This window comes from Empidonax traillii, unplaced genomic scaffold (genome assembly GCF_003031625.1).
Source record: "Empidonax traillii isolate 1590-97213 ecotype Southwest subspecies unplaced genomic scaffold, ASM303162v1 scaffold1734:size66961, whole genome shotgun sequence".
Taxonomy (NCBI): Eukaryota; Metazoa; Chordata; class Aves; order Passeriformes; family Tyrannidae; genus Empidonax; species Empidonax traillii.
The window spans coordinates 46882-63932 of NW_020956927.1; the positions used below are offsets into that span (position 1 = coordinate 46882).

The 17051-nt window shown below is 48.7% G+C and overlaps 1 protein-coding gene across 1 annotated transcript; it reads right to left on the reverse strand.

Moving 5' to 3' along the window:
* Positions 1–9331: 9331 nt before the first annotated feature.
* On the reverse strand, positions 9332–10129 carry LOC114070891. The gene has a single exon (XM_027908511.1). It carries the CDS (start codon positions 9785–9787, stop codon positions 9332–9334), a length of 456 nt encoding a protein of 151 aa, XP_027764312.1. The 5' UTR covers positions 9788–10129.
* Between the last annotated feature and the right edge of the window lie 6922 nt (positions 10130–17051).

The window sequence follows — 17051 nt, forward strand, 5'->3', positions numbered from 1 at the left end:
CCATCAGCATCTTTTTTTTCTTTTTTTTTTCTTTTTTTTTTTGGTGTTTGGACACACAACCACAGCCCTAAGCTTTGCAGGCTAAAGAACCTGAGAGCAGCTGAGCGGTGTGACTCCAGCATTTAGCAAGCATTAGGGACACCTGCAACAGCAGGAAGAGGCAGGGTAAAACAAGTGAGTAAAAAGAGGTTGTCCCACTGTATTCCCTGTCCTGGGAATGCCAGGGGAGGGTTAGGTTGGATATTAGGAAAAGGTTCTTCCCCCAGAGGGTGGTGGGCACTGCCCAGGCTCCCCAGGGCAGTGGGCACGGCCCCAAGGCTGCCAGAGCTCCAGGAGGGTTTGGGCAACGCTCTGAGGGACAGGGGGGGATTGTTGGGGTGTCCTGGGCAGGGCCAGGAGTTGGACTGACGACCCTTCCAGTTATCTTCCATGATTCTCTCGTCACTAGAGAGTTGCACGGTTCTATTTGCAAAGCATTAAACGAATTCCTTGAAGGAAATGAAATAAAGGAAATAAAGAAAGCAAACAGTCAGCTCTTGTTCCTCAGAGCACAGCCCTTGTTCTTGGATATCACTGGATTATGGCATAGAGGGAAAAAAACCAGAAACACCTCAAATAGAATAGTTTTACCTCTTTTTCTGTTGGTTCTGTGGCTCTTTCCAGGTGGTTTGCCTTTTCTTAACTTCTTTTTCCCATGTGATAAGATCCATCATTTGAAGGACAGCAACCAAACCAGCTCTTCCTGCTCTGAAGGAAGGCAGCAACTGCTCTTAGAATAAAAGATTGTAAGGCAGATTTGAAGTGTCAATCAAAGCCTATCACTGAAAAAAACATTAGTCCAGGCAGCTCCCCACACCACCACAGTTAATTTAGTCTTTCCAGATATCCCCCTGAGCTGCAAAAAGCCTGCCAGAGCTGACCAGAGCTGCCAGCTACAGGCAAGAGGTGTTAGAGTAGATACTGAACCTAATTCAGCTCAGGTCAGTTTGCTTTTTTGCAGAGCAAAAGACTGTGATTATCAAGTCCAGGGAAGTAAATCCTGGTCTCCCAGGCTTTGTGAGGCAAACTGTACCTTTCACTAGAAGAGGGGCATAGATTTAGGGCTCTGTTGCTGAGTGTGTCCCCTCTCCAGTGGCACACATCCACTTTAGTGTTATTATTATCATTTTAATTATTATTTATGACTGCACCTACGGGCTGTGCGAGGCATTTTCCAAGCACTGAGGAAAGTACTGGCTCTGCTCCAAGGAATTCATTATTCCAGGGATAGACAGACGTGCAGAGGCGCCGCATGGTCAAGTGGCAGAACTGCTGACCCAACAGCACCAGCTCTTGCCCGGTCTCCTGGATTGCTGGTTGACCTTGGAAAAGTCACATTCCTTCTTCCCATCTCAGTCCCATCCCACTCTTTATCCATCCCAGTTGCCAGGACTGAAAGATCTTCAGCCACGACAAAGCTCACGTGTTTGTCTTAGAATCTCTTTCTGTGCAAAGCCCAAGGATGCACTTAGGGAAATATATTTGTCCCTTGGAAAAAGGAAAAGGGAAAAAAAATTCTGTTTTCCATGGCATTTCTTCAAATGCTGGTGTTGAGGGAAAAAAATAAAAAATCAGATGTTTCCTCGTGGCCAAAAAAATTGAGTTGCAAAACAGAAAAGGCAGGTTTGGGAGGTTTGGTAAGACAGTTACCAGTCCTTGGAATTTTCTAGGGAAAGTACTGTAGTGGTTAGTGAAACATCCATTTTTTTCCTGAAAATAAGTTTGAACCTAAAAAAAACAAGTTGTTCTGTGAGCAGGGAACTGGTGAAACCCGTTCTCCTTCTGATTTGTGTATTACAAGTGCTTTTTATTTCTTCCTTTCTTGGTGCTCCCAGCTCACTGCTATATCCCCAGGGAACCTCATCCCCTCCAGGCCTCCCCCCAGCAAAATCCTCAGCTCTTCCAGCAGCTTCTGGCTTTGCAGGGGCTGGTTTGAAGCTGGGCAGGAACTGACTGACCAGCCATATCTAAATGGTCACCTGGCTGCTGCATCCCAAAATAGATAAGGAGCAAGAGGTGTAATTACCTCTCCTTCAGCAGGATATTAACTTAAATGTCTCTCTTCCATCCAGCTGCTGTTTGTTCACGAAAATTGCAGGGATTCTGGGTCTGTGAGACCTCTCTCTTTCCATCAAATTGGGTTGAATTAGGTCAGCTGGTTCAGGAGTTATTGGAGCAGGGGGAGGGAGGGGGGAGCTGGAGCACAGATGGAGAACACAAGGAGGCTCATTGTCTTATAAACTCTGGCTCCAAAATGAGGCAGTTTTGGTGTAACTATGAGTTGCTGAGGTCAGGGGAGGTGGCCACCATAACAGAGACCAACTGTCCCTTTGGATATACAATGCCAAGTTCCACCACTGTCTATAGTGCACTTATTTGGTGTACAGAGCCTTCAGCCTAAAAACTGGGGCCTCGCTGCATAGAAAGTGCTCCAGAGCACAAGCCTGAGTCATTTACAGCTGGATGGACAAAGAACAGAAGAAAAGGAAGGATAAATGACCTCACACTGACAACGGAGGAAAGCAAAGGCCAAGAAAACTCACTGTGGAATCTTGAGAGCGAGTTGGAAGGAGGCCCAGATGTCCCATGTCCCCATCCAGGGCCCTAAGCAAAGTGTCCCCCAGCTCCTTCTCACTCCATTGCCCTTCCCTGGGCATTTCCCTGATTCACTGCCCTCAGGAGCTGAGTCAGCCTTACCCACTGGCAGCACATGGCACACTGATGAGGAAACCTTACTTGTTGTTTTGTTTGGGTTAATTACTCATGAAAACACTCGGAGCTGCTTTCTGAACAGCCCTTGAGCTGGTGTGTGGGGAGGGACTTACCAACACTGGTGGCAGGGCTGCCTCTCCATGGCCAAGCTCTCTTCCATCTGCTTCCCTTCAGCCCTTGTCACACTCCCCGTCTCTCATGGCTTTGGCTCTGCTCCTTGGCATTATCTGAACAAGAAAGAGGCAACAAAGACTTGGAGCACTGTGGGCACACAATCAAAAATGGCATTTGACCAAGGAGGCACTGACCCGACAGGGGGAGAACATAAACCTCATCCTCCCCCTGGTTTGGTTCTTCACTCACTCTGTAAAAACTGAGGATAAGCCACTTGCAGGGTTTCAAACCTGTTTATCCTTCCACAGAAGGTGCCTTCATCCTCCTCCAGATAATCCACAACTTGTCTGGAAGCCTTTTCCCCATAAGCAAGGCTCTTCCTCTTTAGTGCATGCTGCTGGAAATCCATTTTTCATCTTGGAACAAGGCAGTCTGTAGCTTTAGAAGCACTTTGAGAATGTTTACAGTAAGACAGAGCTTGAATTGCTCTCGACAGGCTGAGCCCCAGGCATTAGCACTAAATGGCTTTCTGGGGTTGTGGGTCCATCAACATTTTCTGACAGGGGGACAGATCCTGCATAGAGGGCTTAAGCTCAGCAAAAGTAGAATCCTTTTCTGAGTTACTCTTCTGAAAACCCTTAGAAATCACCAGGGCTACTCCCTGGGGTCTCCAGAACAGAGCCTAAAGCTCTTCCAGATTTCCAGGGGGTACCTCTTCAAGGGCCGAGATTTGCTCAGAGAGCTCATTATCCCACCTTGGACCCCAACCAAGGTTCTCATGGCCCACAGCAGCTTTGCCAGGCAGCCACCCCGCCCAGCCAAGCCAGTAAGAGCAGGGCTGAGTCTTCTGACTCCCGTGAATTGCTGTTTGCAATTATGCAGACAAGAAACTGAGCCTGTGCTGCAAATATTTCATCAGGCCTTAGAGGAGTTCAGAGTTTATGGGGTGGGGTTCTAGCAAAGGATCTAGTTAGGCTGATATTAGTTGCTGTTTGTGTTGTCTGTAAAACCCAGAGCAGGATTCATATTTCCAGAATTATTTGCTTCTTCACTTGAAATTTTGGAGGATTGTGATAGCCAAGGGTTTCTGTAAGCACACCCTGTAGCACATCTGCCCCATAAAACACCGTGACACAGGAGAGGGGATTTATCCCAGAGGGGTAAAATCCTCACCTGCTACAAACCAGCACTGCAGAGAAGTCCAGGAAGCTGGGCCATATCCCACCAGAAAGGAATCTAGTTTAGGATGTACTTTCCATTCATTAATTCTTCGCCTAGAGCCAAGACAGACCCCCGGGGGACACATTAGCTCAAGTTTCATCTCCTGCAACCCCCATGCAACTGCACAGGGAGGAATCCAGAGCCTGTGGACCGCGTTCTCTGCTGATGCAATACCCTCTGCTTTTGTTAAATGAGCTCCTTGGGCTGAACACGAAGTGAAGGAGCTAAATACAGGTGTCACTGTCTGGCCTGTGCACTGTGAGAGGTCAGCAGAGGTAACTGCCCCGGTGCTTTCAGAACTTAAAAATCACTTAACTGAGTCCACCAACAGAGAGCTTGGCCTGTGAGTAATACACATAAATACCTCCAGCCACAGAGATGCAGTCAGCCCCCCACCTGGCTGTTGCCTCAGTAACACATCTCCAGGAGGATGTTTTTTTAAAGCCAGCATTATTTATCTGGTAGATGGAAGTGGGCCTGTTAAGGCCACACCAGGTCAGCATATGTCTAAGCATGTACTGAAGAACTTAATTAGCTCTCCCTGAGAAGAGAGACTCCCAGTGCTGTTTAAAGGATCGTTATCCTACAGCGAGGTGCCTCGGAGCCTGCTGCTGGGCCTCAGCTTAACAGGGCAAGGCTGCAGGAGTTGGAGGGGGGTGAAAAGTCTCCCCACCCTGCTGAGGAGCAACTGCTGAACAGCCCCAGGAGCGGGAGGGTCGGTGCAAGGGGGAGGCATCACAAAACCACACTGAAACCCAGTGTAGAGAACCGAATTGAGGTCTGGGCTGTCCTGTCACCTTTTGGGGTCAAACGGTGCAGGTCTCATTATTCTGTTGGTTTCTAGAGATCCAACGTGCCCTGCTTTGCTGTGACTGCTTCCCAGGGAATTCCAGGGCTGACAGGACAGTGGAGTGATGTAAGTGTGGAGTGAGCCGCTGGCAAGTGTCTGCCACTGATCCTTATGACATCCTGTAGGCAGGAGTTTAACATCACCAAAGCTGGACCTTGTGCAAGTGGCTCAGACACAGTTTTCCTTTATGAGGCCAAAAATCAGAGGCTGTAAACTGGATGCCAATAAGAGAGTGTGACAGGCTCCCCGAGGATGGATGGGGTTTTTTTATTCTGGCAGGAGACAGAATATCCATTCTTGAATGGATGGACTTCAGGCAAACCTGGCTCAACTGCCTCTGAAGGATAAAACAGGGTCCCAAGCATGTCAAAGCTTGTTTAAGGACTGGCACTCACCAGGGACACTGAGGCTGGATTGCTGGAGAGGGAGAATCCTGGACATGCTTGTTTTGACCTAAGAGTGGCTGATGCACCACGTGAGACCTTGGTCTGCTCCTGGAGCTGTCAGGAGCTGTTCCTGGATGAGTTGTTATGGTAACTGAGCTAATGCCCTGAGATAGATGCTTTCAGGTGGCTCCAGGCCAGAAAATCAACACCAGTAGATTCCAGATAATAGACTTCTGCTAAACTCAGTGCTGGCATCTACTTTATTTAACCTATTCACCAGTGACTCCCTGAACTCCATTCTCCAGGCAAGCCATATAGGATGACAAAAGCTGCTTGGCCTCAATGAACCTCGACTTCCAAAAGGCTGAGGGAACCCATGTGCTGTGGCTGAGCTGTGCCAGTAAATTAAATGTGCCTGGGACTTTCTCCTGCACTGAGGGGACAGCTGGCACAGAATGGCCAAGGATTATGTGTTAAATTCCTACCACCCAAGCCTGTGTGGAAACATCCAGACAGCCCATGAGGAGCAGTCCCTGGCCCACACTGGCTCCTGAAAGGCCCCTGGACTGGGCCAAAACTGCAGTGCAATGATCCAGCATTGTAACAGAGATGTCCAGGCATTGCTTAATTTATTAGCACAGACCATGCATGGGTGACTGAGCAGGAAAGGAGCCTGGAACCAAGTGCAAAGGCTCTGTCAACGTTCTTGTGCTTATACCACACCCAGATCCAGCTGTTAGGAATAGGCAGTGATAGGGATCCAGCACATCTAAGGATCACTCTGGATCACCCACTGACATTCTCTGTTGGAAACAGTTCCTGGATTAAGAGGTGGATTCGCCATTTCAAGGCAACATCCCTCCATCTGCCATTAAACATCAAAACTCAGCCCACAAACGGCCAGCAAGGAGCAGCTCATTCCACACACCCACCATCCAGCACCGCTGCTGACTGTCCCAAGGAGTCAAACCTGACTTTGGTGCTCCCCAGCACGCAGCCAGCAAAGAGCAGCCCACGAAATCCAGGAAGGACCGTGCCAGTTTCAGGAACTCCCACGGCACCAGCAGAGCAGCCGGGCAGCTCCCCGGCGCTGGCGCCCTGCGCCACCTCCGCCTCCAGAGCGAGCCAAACGGGTTCTGCCGCAGCAGTGCCAGGGCTGAGCACGCCTCGGGCACTTGGGACAGCCCCTGCATGCCTGGCTGGGTGCTCCTGCACCCTAGCTGGGTGGGTGCTCCTGCCCCTGAGCTGGGTGAGTGAGCTGGGTGGGTGCTCCGCTCACGCCGAGACTCGCTGGTGGTCTCCTCTGGGGCTCTGAGATGGCTTGAACTGAGCCGAGCTGGGGCATTTCTCTGCTTGTTCGCTGCCATTTTAATCCTCGCTGTGCTTGTTTAACCCACTTGCAAACCACGCTGTTGTAATATGTCGCTGTTTTGCGGTGTGTTCCTTGCTCAGCCTCCGCTGCACCAGCGCTGCGGCCTCAGTCAGCGCAGCACTGGTGTGACTTACAGGCTCTGCACAGGGGGGAATTGCACCCTCAGTGGGTGGGATATTCCCAGTTCTGGCCTGCCCATGTGTTTTCCCAGGGCAAAGGGTCGTGTTGACTGAACTCCAGAATGGCTTTGCTCGAAGTTTTAAACGCTAAGGTGCAAATAAATTCTCAGCACTAGCTAGCACACTGATCCCTCTCCTGCCAAGCTGCTGCCTTAAGTGAATTTTTATGACTAAGTTTAAACCCCAGAAAACACGAGCAAGAAGTGGAAATGCTGACTTGGCCTTTGCTAAATGCCAATTATCTACAAAGGCATTAAGAGGGGAGGGGAGGATGAAAAATAGGGTCATTTTCATGTTTTCTCGAGTTCAAAGCAAACTGTCCCATGAGCCTGTTGTAGGAACAGACAGCATGCAGAGTGACCATTAATATTTATGGACACGACACTGAGCTGCAGACCTTGGCAATCACAGCAACTCCACTTTTGGAATTAATATTGCTCTGCTTGGCTGGCACCTCAGTACAAAAGAGTAAGTAGAAGGCACCAAGATTTTCAGGGAGAACTGAAGAAGTAGATGCTGACCTTCGATGGGGAGGGTCGATCGCTTCACTGGGTCGGTGAAGCACTAAAACCAGCTCTTAAGTCCTCAGGGTTGTTGGCCAAACACAGCACCATGTTCTCCCTCCTCTCTGCTCCTGTGGCTCCTGGACAGACCAGTGTATTTCCAAGGACGCTATGGGAGCAACACGGATTTATAATACCTAAAATTCTGCCCAAGTAATCTTAGGGCTCAAATTGGACCTCATTGAATCTCATTTGCAATGCAACACTTGCCTTCTCCCACTCTGTATTTCCAAACTCCCAGTGGCAGGGAGAGACAGAGCCCTCCAAAACCCTCTGAAACCTCCGTGTGCTGAGGATCTGCCAGCTTGCTGAGTCACAACGTGACCTCAGCCCAGGACTGTCCTGAGCAGGGTGGTGACTGCCCAGCCACACACAAGCACATCTCAGAAACACCTGAGAGAACTGTGCTGGCAATAAGAGATTGGCCAAAGGTTCTTGTCAGGAGCCAGGAAGGTTTTCAAGAAATGCAAGGAGGAAACTATTAGAAATCCCACTCCCTTTTTCACGGACTCACGAAAATTGAGCTGGGACTTTGAGCAACAGGCTCTGAATTTTCAGAAATGGCCACAGACTTCAGGTGGGCACCCTGCACTCAGCACACCTGGGGCAGGATCTCCTGGTGAGTTTTGCATTGCTGCAGTTACACCCTGCTTTGGCAGCATGTGGGAAGGTGCACAAAATGTTATGGAAATCAGGCATCTGCCAAACGAGTACTCCATCAGCTGAGACCTTCCAAATCCCTTTTTTTTTTTTTACTCCCAAGAATTCAGGCTGTACAATTTAGGAAAATAAATACTGCAAACAACAACAAATAAAAGTGCTCCTGCCATTAAAAACAAGGTGGAAAGGAGGAGCTGAGCCAAGTTAATCAGAGAGCTGAAATGAGATGTTGGAGAAAGGGGCCGTGGGTGACTTGGGGTTTGCACTGAGCTGAGCAATGTGAAATCTCTTGTGTCTGGCTGAGCTCTGAAAGGAAATGCTTTATTAAATCTTCTTTGTGTGAGACTTCAAGCTGCCTCTGGACTGGAAAATAGGACCATTCCAGTATGTGGCATATAATCAGGAACTGAAGTCCTTAGTGCAGGTTTTTCTGCCGAGGAAACTCTGATCAGCATAGACACATAACTCAGAGGGCTCAGGATTGAGAAAGATGAATTAGACACAACACACCCCTGCACTTCTTCTACCCAGTATCCCCAAAATGCTTCACAGAATTAATCATACTGGCAGCAACAACCAGGCATTAGGAAAGACAGCGCAGGTGGGCATAAATTCACCACACTGAATCGAAACTGTCCTGTGGGCCAGCGGGTCCCAGGTCCATTATCTCAGCTTTCATCCCCTCTGGAACATAATGCTTGCCATGATTGATCTCCTGTGCACTGGCTATCCTGGGAGTCTCAAGACTCACTGTACTTTCTGCTGCAATTTGGACGCGTTTTGGGCAGCTGCAGCCTCTTGCCATCCCTGGATCTTTGCTGTAAGCTGGAGACTCACAGCTCTTCCCTGTCACAGCAGGACTGTGCCACCCCCAAACACCTGCAGAAAGTATTTACTACGAAGAAACGGAGAGAGACAGGCACAGCAAGAAAGGATGAGGACAAGGGAGAGGTTCCCACATCTCACAATCTCCCTTGCCCTTTCTCACATCTTGTCCCCCCCCTCTGTGCTTGGCCACATAGCCAGGAAAACGAGACAGGACAGGCACTATCAAGCAGATTCCCTCCTCCTCTGGCCCCCTTATTTCACACCGCAGCAGGTCCGGACATGAAGAGCCTGGAATCTCGATCCTGCTGGGAATGGCAGGGATTGAGCTCCTGATCTGCTGCCTGCAAACCCCGGCGGGAAAGCTGAGACACAGCGAGCGTCTCCCCACAGCACAACGAGCTTCTTGCCTACCTTTTATTGCTGACAAGGAGGAGGACAGAGCCATTCTGGATATTGGCCTCTTTGAGAGTCTCGTGCTCCTCCAGCTGCCTGGAGTTGTAATAAAACGTCTTCTTCCAGGAAGTGACGCCCTCCCGCACCAGGAGAGCCCGCAGGTCCATCACTGTGTCCCTGGGCCTGACCGTCAGGGGCATCATCAGGTCCTCGTCAGCCAAGTGCACCTTGATGTGGTACCTCTTCCAGCGGGAAAGGCTCCGGCGCAGCGTGTCCATCCTCTCCAGCTCTCCAGGGCCAGCGTGCTGGAGAGGAGCATCCAGCTGGGAGGTCGGCAAGGCAGGGATGTGGCTCCGAAGAGCCCGTGGTGTGTCTGCTTCGAACAACTTAAAAGTGTCCTGCCAAACCTGTTCCTCCCGGTTGCTGCGCCGCATGCTTCGCATTCCAGGGAAGAGCTCACCTGGCTCCATCAGCCTGCTGGCTGGGAAACATCTCCATGAATCATTTCCACACGCCCCTCAATCCCATAATAATTACAGCGTCTTCACGAAGTGCTCTTCATTCCAATGGCTCTCAGAGGACTTTAAAGCTGGATCTCCACAGCCATTAGAAACGTGGGTGCATGTGAGAAATGAATGGGTTTAGCAACCTCGTGTCTCCTGCTCTGAAAAGCTGCCAGCTGGGGAGAAGACCTGTTGGCAAAATAGGCATTTAGGAACTTCACAGCTATTTAACGTGGCCATTTTAATGAAGAAAAGTACGCTGCATGGTGGAAAATTAGGGCCTCATTGCAGTCTACAGGTTCCTCATGAGGGGAGGTGGAGGGGCAGCTCCGATCTCTTCTCTGTGGTGACCAGTGACAGGACCCAAGGGAAGGGCTGGAGCTGTGTCAGGGAGGTTTAGGTTGGATATTAGGGAAAGGTTCTTCCCCCAGAGGGTGGTGGGCACTGCCCAGGCTCCCCAGGGCAGTGGGCACGGCCCCAAGGCTGCCAGAGCTCCAGGAGCGTTTGGACAACGCTCTGAGGGACAGGGGGGGATTGTTGGGGTGTCCTGGGCAGGGCCAGGAGTTGGACTCAATGATCCTTGTGGGTCCCTTCCAACTCAACATATTCTGTGATCCTGTGAAATTCCTGACAGAGGAGAACCAGAGCCCCCTGAAGAGATAAAGCCTGGCTGTGTGAACACCCCTCAGCAGCGCAGATTTCCCCAGGAGGTCTGTACAGTCACTGTACACAAACAGCCTGGGACCCTCCAGAAGGGGTAGGACTCACTCACTGCTCATCATACCCTCAGATAGCTGATACTGACTCACACGTGCTCCTCGTTGCTTCATCATCTTGATTTCCTCTTCCTCTCAGATCCCTGCCTAATTGCAGGGCTGATCGTATCCTGCTCGGCACGTGAGTGGGATCAGCGTCACGGGGCTCCAGGCACACCAGGAAAACCGGGAACAGAAGCCTTGGAGCACCGAGAGGAACAGGCAACACTTTGGGAAACACAAGGACACCTCCAAAAGGAAGGAAGTGATGCCAGCCACGAGAGCCGGCTGTCATTGACTGATCCTGCCAGGCACACTCTGGCAGTCACAAGATGATACTTCAGAGCAAACACCATCAAGATAAGGAAGCCTTTTTTTCTCTTTTTCTCAAAGAGATCAAGTCACCCTCTTATCTTGTAGGTAACTTCCTGCAGCCCATATTACAGGAATTAATTCCCTCATCCATTCTTCTTAACACAGAGACCGGTATTTTCAGACCGAAGTGCTGCGAGACAGTTGAGTTCAGAGTCTGCTCTTCACTAAAAAGGAGCTGCTCTTGCCCAGCAGATAACAAAACAGCCTGATTTTCAGATATGGCAGAAGGCAGCTCCCACTGAGAACAAAAGAAGTGTCCACCCTCCAATGGAGGAACAAGGTTTCCAGCCTGTCTTCACCCCCCTCTTTTCCATCCCCAGCACGTTATGCCTCTGCCAAGAACAGCAGCAAAATACCTCCAGTTACCCCACGGGCAGTGGAGATTTTCTTGTGCATTTAAGAAGAACTGAAGCTTCTGCTCACAACATTTTCTCCCCATCTTGGGTCACTCCAAAGGTATGATTGTTTTGGTGGGGTGTGGGATTCCTGGGTCCTCGCTCTGCCGCTGAGTCGCTTCAAAGGCTTGAGGTGAGTCATGGCACGCCTTGGTGTTTCTGTTTGCTCACCTTCTAACACGTGTAACTCGTGTCCATTAAGGGTTTTGCAGGGAACAGGAACTGCTCTCAGCTCAGTCATGGTCTGGGAGCATTTAAAAATGCCTGGATCTGCAGAGGTGTCAATAATTCTCTCAGGCACGTGGTGTGACTCTGGGGGTTAGTCCTGTGCAGGGCTAAGAGTTGGAGTCGATGATCCTTGTGGGTCCCTTCCAACTCAGCATATTCTGTGATTCTGTGAATGCTGATGGCAGGACCACATCACCCCTATTAGAGAAGGAGAAACTGAGGTGCAAAGCTGTTATAATTAAAAAGTAAAGGTCAGGCTCTGGTCCCATATCCAGGTACCTCAGTGAGGAGTCTCTTTTCAGAGACTTACAGAAACTTCCAAGCCCAGGGGCCTGGTGATCCCTGCTCCGTTGGGGTGACATTCACTTGGAGAGCCAAACTTCCTCATCCCTGGTGTGCAGCCAGAGCCTCAGGGGTACAGCAAGGGGCTGATCCAGCTCCCAGTGCCATCCAAGGGCAGGCTCTCATTGATGGCAGCCAGACCTGGATGAGGCCCCAGACACACCGAGGTCTGCTGGCTCTGGCCAAGAGGATTTGCCAGGTGAGTGCCAAGGGGAGCAGAAGGCATCCTCATCTCAGCAGAGCCTGTCTGGTGTCAGGGAGTCCATCAGCTCCATCCTCCCAGCATATGTGACAGCCTGACAGCTGCCAAAAACCTCCCTCAGACACCTTTCAGACAGTTCCTGGTTATTTTTAGGACAGCTCTTTCCCATCAAGGCTCAGATGAATATCATTATACGGAAAGGGGGGGATGGTGGCAGGAGGAAAACACACGGATATTATTTTTATTTCTTTGCCTGTGATGTGGCTGCAAACTTTCCTCACAAACCCCCATCTGCCCACACTGGGACTCTGCGTTTTATGAACAGGGATGATACCCCAGCCTAGGAGAGCAGGATAAGGAGAAGCACAGCAGTGAAGTCAGCTTATGAAATATTGAAGTAGTGAAACCCTCACTGGAACACGTGAATGTCTAATGCCAGTTTCAATTAATTTTGAATTTTTCATTAAACCATTATTAAAAGCAAGAGGACAGCAGAAATAAGGGAAATTGACTTGGGCAGTATATTAAGTACCTTAGTTTTGCTGGAGGATGTTTTATCATCTGTCCAAAGCAATTATTTCACCAGCTCCTGACGGTTTGTGGGCTAAACAGAGACAGAATAAAGTTCTAGATGGTCTTTCCTCTGAGTTATTTTCATTTCTGTCACCTGTCCTGCACCTGGCAGCCTGTTTGGGTGGTGTCTCTGGCACATCAGCTCTGGAGGAAAAGACATGGAGTCAGAGTTCTGGGGATCTGTGATAATGTGTCACTCTGGCATTATTTACAAATCAAATAAAAACTTGTTGACTTAAAACTTTTCCCCATATTGAGGGCAAACAAAAAACATAGAAACATTCAGAGACATTCATTAGGAAAGCCTGAAAAGCAATTTAAAACCCAGGTGGGCTGTGATGCTTTTATGGGGGGGAAGAAATAAAGCAACAGCATTTATCAAATGTCTTCTGCTCTCAAAGCTTCCTTACTCCCTTGACTGGAGCAAAAGAGAAACACCTGCCTAAATCAGGTGCTTTATTAAGACATCTCAAGCTGGTTGAGATGATCCTGGGCCCTAATATTTTATAATGCCAGAATAGAGAGCAGAGCCTGTAAGGCTTTGAGGAACCACCTAATTCCTCAGTGCCACAGATATCTCAGGTGATGGGGCATTGATATTTATATTTCTGAAGTCCCAGAGGCCCCAACTAGGGCTGTACCACCCCGTGCCAAGATGAGTAGGGCCCTTCCTATCACTCAGTGCTTTCCTCCTCCTGAGATGTGCTTGGTTATGAAATAACTGGGCTCACTTTATATGTCAAGTTCCATCTACAGCAAAAGGAACAAAGAGCTAATAAATGATTAATAAAAGCTTGGAGAAATGAGTAATTAAATGCAACAGCTTTTTAGAGTCCAGTGGATAAGCACAAAATATGTAAGCCCAAGTGATAACACTTTCTCTTGATATAACTTATCTGCAGCACACTGCTCACATCTGCAAGAGGGCTCAGGAACACCATTAACTTCTTGTGCACCAGGAATAAAGAGAGCCTTTCTGTGAGGGAGGAGCACTTCTCCTGGGGATTAGGACAAAATCCTCGTTGTTTAGGTCATCTGAAATCCAGAAAAACTGGAAGGTGCTTATGTTAACGTGTATGGGAGGTGTGAGTGATGAGGGAAGCTCCAATATCCCCTCCTTGCCTGGCATGGGGGGAAATCTCCCCACCATTCGGCCCTGTTCTAGACCAGTATAAAAGATTTTTTTAAAAAGGATGGAGTTTGATTGTAGTTTAATTTCTTTCTGGTACAAACGAGGATTCCTGCCACTAAAGCAGTTGAAGTCACCAAGTCAGACAGATCCTGCTGCAAGTACCCAAATCAGACTCCAAAAGGCCCCACAATTGTCCTGGCTGGCTGCCCAGCAACAATATTGCATGAGGGCTGGTGGACTGGGTTTGGCATGGGATTGAACTTCAAACAGGCTCCAGAAGAAAAAAAAAAAAAAATGTATATTCGGTTCTGAAGGATCAAACCTGCCTGGTTTTGGAACACAAATGAACCTGGAAGTTTCCTGAGCAAAAGTTGGATGTGAGTTGGTGGCATTTTCTGGTGGAAAAGGCAACGTGAAGGGAAAAAAAAAAAAAACCAGTAACGCACATGTTAAATGAACCAGTCAAGTGCAGACAATGGAAAAGCTGAAAAATGAGTATGGAGGAAAGCATTTTGTGGTGGTAGCTATTTCTCACTGCAGTTCTTTATAACTTCCCAGATGAGAGATTCATGACCCTCAGAAGGAGTCTGTATCCTCCAGGGTTTGTCCTGAGGCAGCCCATGACTCACTCATTGCCAGGGCTGGCAAGAAGCTGAGGAACAAGCAAGACAACAAAATGGTGGTGGAAGCAGCAAAGCAAGAGACAAATTAATTAATTGCTGAAAGAGCAAAAAAAAAATGAACTTCTGTGCACCAAGAAGGGCCCAAATGGAGTGAGAGTGAATGCACAGGAGCTGCCATCCCAGGCATCCAGCTCCATTCCTTCCAGGTGAAACACATTCAGGTGCCTCGGTCTTCAAAGGTGAGGAAATAGAAGATTTGAGTTTCTACGAGCCATTCCAGCTGCTGCACGATTCTTTTCCAGGATGAGAGAGGATGAGAGGATCTGTGGATCTGCATTGCCATCTAACGGCAAGAGAGAGCTGGAAGCGCTCGCCGGGGCCAGCGATGGGCTGGAACAGCAAAAAGCAAAGAGGGAGCGGATGATCAGCACAGATTGTCCTTTGCTCTAAAGGCAAATCCTGCCTCTGTGACTGAAGGGTCTCACCGGGGAAGGGCAGCCCAGAGAAGGGAAAGGCAGCCAAAATCTTGCAGCAGATGCTGCTGATTCCTCCTCTTCTGGCGTCCTCTCCGTTCTGTACTATCCAGGAATGTTAACAGGCATTCAGGGTGGGATTTGCTTTCTTCTGCTGTATCAGATGCTGGTGGCAAGACAGGCATATCTCAGGGGCTGAGTGAATTCTGCCATCCTATTCAAAGCATCTCAGGTGTTCAAAGACACTGCTGGGAAATGCAGAGAACCAGGATTATTTAAGAGAAGTGGTAAATTTCCCTTGGATATAGATACAGGAAAAGCACATCTACCATTTTGGTCACACCTAGTTCGGTACCTTGTGTTCATCCGTGGTGAGTAATGGATATTTAATGAGAAAGTATGAGAGAGGGGTATTACTGATTGGTGCTGCCAACCTGGGAGAGAGCCCTGCAGGGAGAGCCCACAAAGCACAGAAATTCAGTGAGATGTGAGGGTTTACAGATTTTGTCATTTAAAAGGAAAAACCAGGAAGAGACAAGGTTGATGCTCAGTCTACTGCCACCTTTGCTAACGATACACTGTACTGTATAGTCTCTACAACAGAAACTTTACAAGAGAGTGGATTGTTAGGAGCTACTTACGTTAATAAAACGAAGGAATTTGGTAAAGGATTGTCAACATCTTCTTTATTCTCCTTTTAAATGTTTCTAGCCTTGACACATGCAACTTGGCATATGAGGAGGAGCTGGAGCTGGATCAGTGTGAAAGAGAGGAAGGAGATCTTTAATGACCAGAGTTTAGATCAGACCAGGAGCTGCAGGAGAAAATGGGGGGAAAGTGCCTGGTTTTCCCAGATAGTGAAAAGGAACACGGTGTGGGTCCCTGCTAACTTCTGGGCCACAAAAAAAAAAAAAAAAAAAAAAAAAAAAAAAAAAAAAAAAAAAAAAAAAAAAAAAAAAAAAAAAAAAAAAAAAAAAAAAAAAAAAAAAAAAAAAAAAAAAAAAAAAAAAAAAAAAAAAAGTAGGGATTGAGAGCACAGGAAATGTTGAGACCTGCCAGACTTCAGGCCACGGGTCTGACCACCCCCAGTCTGTTCAGATGCCTGCTGTGACAGGCTTCCCAGGCAGCCAGCTGCCAAAGGAATGAGCACACTCTCCAGCAATCCAACTTCATTTCCTTCTGGTATCCTCTCGTATTTACACACCAACCTTGCCAAGCCGTGCTCAGCCCAAACAGTCCCTCTGAAAGAAAAGGAAAAACAAAAGAACTCTTACAGCCTGTACAGCACCTTCCTGCCTGCCTGAAACAAAAGAAAAATAAATTGTTTGGAGGGCTCTTCTTTCTCCTCTTTCTTGGTCGATCACTGTTTCCCAAGCTAATGAAAGCCAGAGGCTGTGGGAGTGATGGGATTATCATCACTGAGTGAATTTTTCAGGTCTTTCTCTGCTGTTCGTGAAGCAGGGAGGAGAAGAAGTACCTGGTTGAAAGGCTACACAGGGTGACATGTTCCCTGATGTTCCTTTCTAAATGTGGCTCTGAGTCACGCTGAAGAGTTGATTACAAAAATTACCTTCCTGCAGTAGAAATAGAAAGGCAGAAGAGTCTTGTTCAGTGTTTGCTTCCCCAGCCCTGACTCCGAGCTTGCCCGAGCCTGTGGCAGGAGCGGGGTTGGTGAGCTGGCTGGAAAGCCACTTGTGCTCCTCTCAATCACAGAAATTGTGAAGAGGCTGCAAGAGCAGCCCTAGGAACAGCTCAAAATCCACACCGAAAGGTACAAGCAGCTGTAGTCCCACAGAGCAGCATGTACGGTCTTGCATCTGCCTCCATCACATGAGTTCCTACCTGTGCCGGGTCAAACGGGGCCAACGCAGTCCTTCCCCCTCGGTTTCCTCCCCTGCTTGATGTGTCTGCAAAGCTGCACCCCAAAACCTGCTCCTCTGAAACAGAGCCACAAACAGAGCTGATCCAACCTCGTGGCGTGTAGGACCGCGGGGTGGAGCAGGTCTGGAAGTAGGATGGCAGTGATGATCAAGGGAGGGAAGGGACAGGAGCATTGTGAGCTGGACCACCAAGAAAAGTTATTAAAGGCGTACGTTGTCCCGAAGAAAGCCTGTGGGCATCACCACGGCTGTG

Excerpts from the sequence above, each read along its gene's own strand:
- LOC114070891 (XM_027908511.1), bottom strand. The coding sequence starts at position 9,787 with ATGGAGCCAGGTGAGCTCTTCCCTGGAATGCGAAGCATGCGGCGCAGC.